The sequence below is a fragment of the Protobothrops mucrosquamatus genome, unplaced genomic scaffold, assembly GCF_001527695.2.
Source record: "Protobothrops mucrosquamatus isolate PMUCROS unplaced genomic scaffold, P.Mucros_1.0 scaffold346, whole genome shotgun sequence".
NCBI classification, from domain to species: Eukaryota; Metazoa; Chordata; class Lepidosauria; order Squamata; family Viperidae; genus Protobothrops; species Protobothrops mucrosquamatus.
Genome location: NW_015386683.1, coordinates 411794 through 420873, shown reverse-complemented (window position 1 = coordinate 420873; position 9080 = coordinate 411794). Strand labels below are relative to the sequence as shown.

At 39.9% G+C, this 9080-nt stretch overlaps 2 protein-coding genes across 2 annotated transcripts in view; both read left to right on the top strand.

Moving 5' to 3' along the window:
- The window catches only part of IP6K3 (inositol hexakisphosphate kinase 3), a 30599-nt gene extending 27741 nt beyond the window's left edge, over nucleotides 1-2858 (top strand). The window contains exons 5-6 of the mRNA XM_015815520.1: nucleotides 230-405; nucleotides 1389-2858. Of these exons, the coding sequence (XP_015671006.1) occupies nucleotides 230-405; nucleotides 1389-1841 (629 nt within the window). The 3' untranslated portion in view covers nucleotides 1842-2858. The remainder of the gene's footprint in view (nucleotides 1-229; nucleotides 406-1388) is intronic.
- A 5019-nt stretch (nucleotides 2859-7877) lies between these two features.
- LOC107287069 (ubiquinol-cytochrome-c reductase complex assembly factor 2) overlaps nucleotides 7878-9080 on the top strand; it is a 7373-nt gene continuing 6170 nt past the window's right edge. The window contains exon 1 of the mRNA XM_015815526.1: nucleotides 7878-8037. Coding sequence (XP_015671012.1) covers nucleotides 7900-8037 — 138 coding nt within the window. The 5' untranslated portion in view covers nucleotides 7878-7899. The remainder of the gene's footprint in view (nucleotides 8038-9080) is intronic.

The window sequence follows — 9080 nt, the reverse complement described above, 5'->3', positions numbered from 1 at the left end:
TTGTAATTAAAACTACCCTTCAACGTATGTACATTGATTGTTGACCTCTCTAGGAAGAAATATTCTATTGACCTTTGCCAGGGATAGAAAATGATGGACAGATAGCTCTGAGACATATTTCTCATGATAAATGAGCTGAAATGGAAACAAGAAGCTAAGCATGGAAACTAATGGAAAACTGCAAAGTAAACCTAAGTAAAAAACTGATTTCTTTAACTAGTACATCCAGAATTTCTGTTGCTAGAAAATGTTGTATCCAAATATAAATATCCATGCATTCTGGACTTAAAAATGGGAACTAGGCAGCATGGTGATGATGCATCAGATGAGAAGAAAGCACGCCAAATAAGGAAATGTGAACAGAGTACGTCAGCCTCCCTTGGAGTCCGTATTTGTGGCATGCAGGTAAGAAAAAATCTATTTTGAAAATTACATGTGTTACTATTAAACAGTACCATTAATTTAGTGAGTATAAATAAATGAGGAAAAAATTAAATTCAAATATGATTTTTCATCCAAGCATCTCTGTGTTAGCCTAGGTCTGTGCTTAGAAAGACATGATATATATGAAATGCTTGTTGATCAATTATAATTATCTGATGAATAAAAGTAAAATATACCTTTTCAGACCTAAATATTACAGCTTTTCAAAAATAATTTGCAAAAGTTATATATGCACTTCTGAAATCTTTTGGGGAAAAGATTGGACATGTAGAAAATCAGTAAAAAGCCCTCCACAATGCAGCTATTATTAATTAAATAGTAATTGCAACAACTTTAGCAGATGATCTAAAGTCAAAGACAATCATCTACTAAATAAATTCTTCCTTAGTGGGAGAACACAAAGCTGTCCTATGGCTTTGAATAATTGCAGGCCGTGTAATCATCAAAGCAGTCATTTCTGTCAGTGTGGCAACTGAAAGAAAATTTCAGAACAGGATTGCCTGAGTGTAAATCTATTTTCCCTTCAAGCACTATTAAATTAAATCCTTCGACATATACGTTTTTTAAAAGATGATATAGTAGCTATGAATGTTGCTGGGTAAGGTGGAAACCAGTAACTAGCTCAGCCCAAGTATATAATTGGTTTACTGAAAGAATGCACTAAAGAGACTTTGAAAAGAAAGATGCTATACAAATATAATAAATAGTGTTAAAATGAATGCAAAACCTTGATCCCAGCTTGTACTTTCTCAACACTTCAATTCCCTGTCTGCAGGACATTATAGTTCTGCCTTGCGATGATGAAAATAAATATATTAAGCTTCTAATGCATACATTCAAAATGTGCTATTGAGGCTTTCAGAAGGAGCTACATAAAATCACTTAACGAATTACAATCTGCAAAACAGATGGCTAATATAGATTGTTATTGTTTTTAATTCAAGGTTTACCAGGCAGATACCATCCAATATATTTGCAAGGATAAGTACTACGGACGAAAACTTTCACCAGATGGTTTCAAGCAAACCCTTTGCCAGTTCCTTCACAATGGGAATTGTTTTAGAACAGACCTTGTGGAACCAATTTTGTTTCAGCTGAATACTCTGCTATCTGTTGTCAAAAACCAAAATTCTTACCGGTTCTTCTCTAGCTCACTTCTCATAAACTATGAGGGACTGGAGAAAACAATGCCTTCAGACAATGACCCTCAGGGGCACTATCAAAACATAGTCTGCTCTGCTTCACATGGAAATAGTCATCCTAAAGTTGATGTTCGCATGATAGACTTTGCTCACACAACTTACAAAGACTCAAGGTATGAGGGACCAGATCACGGTTACATTTTTGGTTTAGAAAACTTAATTAAAATTTTCCAGAGTATATCCATGGGAGAATGACAATTACTGAATAAAATAAAGACTTGTGATTTGCAATAGCAGAACCTGTACATTGGGCTATAACAGGGCTGACAGTAGGAAGCTGTCCAGCTACTACAGCAATAAAAAGGGCAGTTTGCTAAGGAAAGCTCAAATGATACTATATGCCACTATGGATTGAGCAGAAGTCTTCATCATTGTAAACCATTAGACAATTTTCTTTTCTAATTTTACTGTTGCCTACTCATTTGTGAAAAAGAAAAAGAAAAAAGAATACTTGAAAAGAACTTGAAGAGTTAAGGACTTTTTTTTTAATGAAGAGCCATTCAGATTTGCAGGATGAGCAAGGACCAAGCAACTATGAAACTCACGAAAAGAGCTATGAAGATAGGCTGTCAGGTCCTTAAAACAATTCAATTTAATTCATCCAATTTGATAGGTTAAGAAGGACAATCACTCTTGAACAAGCTTAGCTACTAAACAGCAGTACTTTAAAAACTTTAAATTAACTTGTTTCTTTGTATTTCATACTATTATCTGTGCCAAAGTATTTTCCAAAGGGTAAGTACAATCAGAGCAACAATCAAAAGCAGAGGGTACCAGATAGTCTCAGAGAAATAATGTAAGATATAGATGGAAGAATAAGAAGAGACTTGTTACAGAGAGGGTGCAAAATCTGAAAAGAGCAGTTATGCAGGGATTCATACCTTGATACTTCAGGTTGGAGTTACACGGCAGAGAGTTAAGATAGTCTTGAAACATGGGTGTACCTATATCATTATGGGCCCAATAATCCTCTAGACATTTTATATCAATATTTCTGTGCATGTATGTATTTTTCGTGCATGTGGGTAACCATTACAACAAACTTCACAAAATGTTTACAGGAGTTTGGAATATATTACTGCTAAATAAAGAACACTGCTCCCATGTTATATGGAAAACTCGCTGAGTGTTGTAAATACAAAATATAGATTTAGAAATATGCAGGCAAGATAGATTGTGAAACTGTAAATAAAGTGTATTGGCCTTACAATACTGTGACTGTGTCTATATTTCCTTATGCTATTTCTCACAGGTCTATCAATATTTACATAATTGCTGCAAAATCATGTTTTGCTAGTTTAAATACCAGATCTCTGGGGAAATCTTTTTGCTATCTAGATGTTTCTTTAATGTGGCCCGTGAGTAACCACAAATTGTGTGACAGGCAGATTAAATCATTAAACCAAGTGCATATTCCACTTAGCCTGCTGCCCAGCTTCAGGAAATTGCTAGAAATTATTCACAATGTTGAATACTGTTAATACGCAACTGACATCGCAAAATCCAAAGCAATTCCACATAGACAGTCATAGTCTCTGGCTGCAAAAGGATTTGTCTTCATTTGAGCTGCTTGTCAAACTCACACTCTTGTTGTGTCAAATATTTATAAAATAATAATTTGATATTAAGAAAGCAATTTATGCGTATGTTCATTTTCTGCGACAATCCTAGATTATAACTGTTATAACTACTAATGCAGACTATAAGATATTGAGCTAGTTCTTCTGAATTAAGCATATTGATATATATTAGATAGAACATCCTTCAACATTTAAATGAATGTATAAATAAAAATTGCAATTGTATCCTACTTCCAGGGAGGATACCATATGAAGTTCAGTGGGATTTATTACAGCACAAAATTGTAGATAACTGTGTATAAAACATCAAGGCTATAAAAGCTTATCCTTGTATGAAGTTCCTCTCAGCATTTTTAGGGAAATGGCATTAAACTCCTCTTTTTGTCTGAGTAAATATGCATAGAATGGAACAACCCATTTACATCCTAAATTTCCTGGGTCAATTCAACGAGTATTATAACCAGATAAGTGCTTAAAATTATGTTGTATAAGCACTGAATAAAAATATTGCAGTTCTAAAATTACATCCAGCAAACCTTTCCTTCGTCTTAAATTGGGTCTTTCAGAGTTACTGGTCAAGTTTGAGCTCTGGGGAATTATACTAGAGAACATAGTGCCCTGAAATTATGATGTGCCCTATGAAAAAGCATCTGCCTGGCTATATATCAAGCATCTGCCAGCAATGCCACCACAAATAGAATGACGTAAATGGTGTTATGCATCTGCCCCCTGCTCTCAGCAATAGGAAGTTTCGGGGGGGGCACACCTATAAAGGGTTCTGTTCCTTTGTAAATACATCACTGGGAGCAAGCGGAGATGACACATCATTAACACTCCAACAAATTCTGGGTTTTCTTCAGATTTCTAAGAAAACTCATAATTCTCCAGTTTTGCTCATTTTTAGCACAGATACACATACATCTCAGTCTTTTCCTCAGCCCACTCTGCCCCACTAAAGATGAAACATCCATTGAAGCAACTTGGCAGCAGAACAATACTTTTTTGGGTTTTGTTTTGTTTTGTTTTTGCTCTCCAAGAAAATAAATTTGCACATATTTTAAGGAGAAAGGTAGCCCTCCATTCACCAACCTTGAATGGCTGGGGTCATGCTTTAGCTAATCCATTTGAAACCATCTATCAAATTTATATTGCTTGAATTAGTTTGTTACAGAGTCAGGCAGATGTTTTGACTTGGATTAGGCATTTTTATCCACCTACTGAATCCTTCTCAAGAATTAGGCTAGGCAGAAGTTGCTGTTTGATGATTTTAAAGGCATCCTCGTTTACTGTTCTAAGTGAAGCTACCTTTTGCAATTGACTAATGGTGATTTTGTCAATGCCAATAGTGTTCAAATGGTGTTAGAGTTGTTTTGGGATTGCACCCGAGGCACCTTTTACTATTGATATTATTATTATAGTTGGTCACATAGTCAGCCAGATGTTTAGTCTGCATATTCCCCAACAAAACAAGTATAGTAGTTTCAACATATCAACAATGCAGTGGCATCCACCCTATATAAGGACTAAGTTTTCCAGGAAACAAAAAAGAAATGGGAGTGTATCTATGAAGAATGGGATTAGCTCTACTACAACAGTACATTAAATTTGCTACCTTCTCTTTGCTGCCAAAATCATATATTCACCTTGCTTGGAAAATAAAGTTTCCATCTCAGAAGTGCTTTCTCTCTCTCTCCCTATTTCCCTCTCCCTCTCTCTCTCTCCCTCCCTCTCCCTCTCGTTATGTTTATTAAAAAATCCCTTCTCATCTCTATGGGTGGTATGTGTCTTCCCAATCTCAGATCCTCTACCAGTGGCCTGGGAGTTTGAGAATGCTGCACAGTATTTCAGCAGTTCCTAGCACTCTTCTGTACAAAGAGCTCTGATGTTGTTCCTGGGATCTGTTGGACCCCAGCTTAGGGGTCACAGTCCCAAGTGCCCCTATTACCACTGGGACCACGTTAGCCTTTACTTTCCACATCCTCCTCTGAGACTCTGGTATTTCTCCAGCTTCTCATATTCCTTCATATTACTGTTATCACTTGGCACCATTACATCTATTACACCATTATCACTATCTTCTGGCCCTTGTTTATTACAATGGCTGGTTGGTTGGCCATTACTTGCTTGTCCATCTAATTCTGGAAATCCCACAGGATCTTAGCCCTGTTATTCTTCACAATCTTTTGTGGAATTTCTTATCAGGATTTGGGAGAGTTTATCCCATACATTGTGCAGGTGTTCCTATATACAGTGCTAGCTACTTGGTTGTGCTGCTTAACTATGCTATTCCTGCCTGCATCTTATATCATGTACAGTATTGCACTGTCACTGACATCTGTATCTTGATACCTTCAGTGTGGTAAATCCTGCTTTTGTGGATCTGGTGCTTAGCGCCTGTTCTTGTGCTGCTATGATCCATGCTTCAGTGTTGTGTTTTAGTCCAGCCCTTTCCAGCCTCCAGTAGAATTTCCCAATGTCTGCCATTCAGCTACGTCAATGGTACAACCTGTGCAGGGTCTTGTTTTGCCAAGGCAAATTCTCTGCTTGGTCTTCCTCCCTTGTCTGCTGCTGCCTCGGGTGTTCTCTCAGCAGCTCATCTTTGATTACCATTTTATTGATGTGCTCCTGGATGTTCTGGGTCTCATCCATGATAGTGGCTTTGAACCTCACCACACCTTGTTTGCCTCTTTCCAGATGTGTACAGTCTCTGGGTGTTGGGTCTTGGGGTACATTTTAAGGCGCTTCTGGGTTTTCAGATTGGCAGAGCATACATACTGATGGCATGAATGGCTCAATGTTCTTCCCATTGAGCTTGCTCTTCAGGGCCTATCTTAACTTTTGGTAATACTTTGATATTGCCATCTTCCTTGCCTCCTAATTGTGGTTTCCACGTGACTGTAGCATAACCAGGTATTTGTAGTTGGTCTATATGTCTCCAATGTCTCCTATGTGGCTTGTTGATGTGATAATTCCACCCTGTCTTCCCTCTTTTGTCGACCATCCAGCCACACTTCTCCAGTAGAATGACATCCCAATGTCCTCACTATAGATCTGTGTCAGATGAATCTGTGAGTTAATGTCTCGTTCACTGTTCTTGAGGAATGTAGAGCCATGTCTTCAAGGCCTCCAAAGAGTATTTGGGGTGTTTTTCCTCAAAGGCTATGGTGGTTTGCATTTTAATATTTTTCTTGTTCTTAAAAATAAAAGTAGGAGAAATTTTGAAGAACTGAGTTTAAGATTAATATCATGTGTTGAATGAAATATTAGGTAGTTATTGAAAGCCAGGAGCCACAACTGCTTTTTATTATGTTTCCTTAGAGTGAGTGTTCAGTGAGATGTACAGATGGGAAACGATATTTAGTGCAAGGGTTAGTATCTTTTTTCAAAAAAATTAAGCTCCTAACTTAATTACAAAACTCTTTGACTTACCAAACACTTGACTACATTGCCAAAGATGCATTATTGACACACTAAAATTTTGCTGATACAATAATGCTTTCAGCAAAAGTGCTCATTGGAAGTGGAAGTGATGAAACATACATGGAATAGGATGGAAATTCTTCCCTTGACATTCTAATACAGGGGTATCAAACTCGCAACATCACGTGACATGTCACGACGTATTGCGACTTTTTTGCCATTGCCGGCAATGGGGTGGACGCGGTTTTACTATGATGAATCCGTCCCGTGAGCCGGCAGTTTGACATCCCTGTTCTAAGACAAGGCTAAACTGAATGATGATGATTTATTTATTTACCACATTTGGGAACCACCCATCTCCCTGGACACCTATGTCTCTTAGCCTATATTTGCAATGCCATTTGCATTAGCAGATCTATTCTTCAAATCATTAATATAGGTAGTCCTCGACTTAAAACAGTTCATTTAGTGACCTTTCAAAATTACAATGGCACTGAAAAAAGTGACTTATGACCATTTTTCACACTTACGACTGTTGCAGTATCCCCATGGTCATGTGATCAAAATTCAAACTCTAGGCAACTGACTCATATTTATGAAGGTCAGTGTCCTGAGATCATATGATCAAGTTTTGCAACCTTCTGACAAGCAAAGTCAATGGGGAAGCCAGATTCACTTAACAATTGTGTTACAGTGATTCACTTAACTATGGCAAGAAACTATGGCAACTGCAGTGATTCACTTAACTATGGCAAGAAAGGTCCTAAAATGAGGCAAAACTCACTTTAAAATGTCTCACTTAACAACAGAAATTTTGGGTTCAATTGTGGTTGTAAGTCGAGGACTACCTGTAACAGGTCCTGGGTTACAGGACTGTGTTTCTGAACTTCAAGATGGCTGGGGAAATCTGGGAATTGAAGTCCACATAAACGTCGCCGAAGTTGAGAAACACTGCTCAAAGCCATTGGCCATTGGCTCAAAGTCCAATTGATGGAATCCTAGGGGATTTCTGTTTTCGTCTGTAATTTCTCATTTTCTCCCCTAAGTGTACAACTGCGATCCCGCTGATTAAAACTACTCATCTCCCACTGCTGGCCGTCGCGGCCAGCTCCCTTTGCGCAGGCGCAATGTTCGGTTCTCCGGCTCACGTAATAGACTCTGCCAGCTTCGTGGACCAAAACCGAGTGACGTAGTCAGCCGGGGCTAAACCATGTGAGGCGGCCGCCAATAGCGCCGGGTAAACGTCCGCCAAGATGGCCTCGGCGCGCTACCGGCGCTTCTTGAAGCTCTGCGAAGAGTGGCCCGTGGAGGAGACCAAGCGCGGCCGTGATTTGGGAGTCGTGGTGCGGCAGAGAGTGATGCAAGCCTTCCGCGAGGGAGAGAATACTCAGGTGGGACTTAGCATTGGGGGACTTGCGCTGCAAGGGCTGGGCTAAAGCGATTGGCGGCGCCAAGGTCATTTACCTTGCAGCTATAAAGCCTCTTCGTCCCGGGCCAGAGCGAGGAAGAGGTTGAGTTCTCACGCTGTTAAGTGGTTATGTGTAGAGCCGGGGCTCCGGCAGGACTCGGCTGCAGCAGGCGCTGCTGTGTAGACGGCTATGAAAAGTTCAGGACTTGCTCTTTTTCCGCCGGCCACCTTATCGGTTTATGAATTGGGGATTAAACGATTAAGAGGCAGGCACGCGTGTTGACTCGAAGGGAAGCCTCTGCATGTTTTCCAGTTCTGGGATCTGGGAGGACTTGTGGATCTCCAGTTTGCACGAAGCTTCAGGACTCTTTTTTTTTGTTTTGAAACTTCATGGAAGCATGAAGGGGGGTTAGACTAGAACAGAGGTCTTCAAACTTGGCCCTTTTATGATTTGTGGACTTCAACTCCCAGAATTCCTCAGCCAGCGAGCCTGGCTGAAGAATTCTGGGAGTTGAAGTCCACAAGTCATAAAAGGGCCAAGTTTGAAGACCCCCTGGACTAGAAGATCTCCAAGGTCCCTTCCAGCTCTATTATTTTCTTATGAGTTAAGATGGAAGTGGGTTTCCCCCCCCACCTCTTATCTTTGGTACTGTAATAAAGCCAAAATACATATAAATATTGCGAAAGATTCTCCTTGCCCAAAGGCAGGGAGATTGTACTCATTGCCCTGAGAATTGCTAGCACCTCAGAACTATGGAGAAAATGGAGAGGTGGCAACTTGGCATCATGATTTTGCAAAATGTATCGCTCTGTGTCATATTTCAGAGCCTACTCGGTCTCCAGGAGACCCAGACCCTCCGGCCCGGGACTACCGGCTGGTGTTATGTAACGCCAGGTCCGTGGTAAATAAGGCCCCCCTCATCCAAGATCTTATTTTGGAGGGGGGTGCGGACCTGGCGGGTATTACCGAGACCTGGTTGGGCGTCGAGGGAGGAGTCCCTCTCGTAGACATCTGCCCACCAGGTT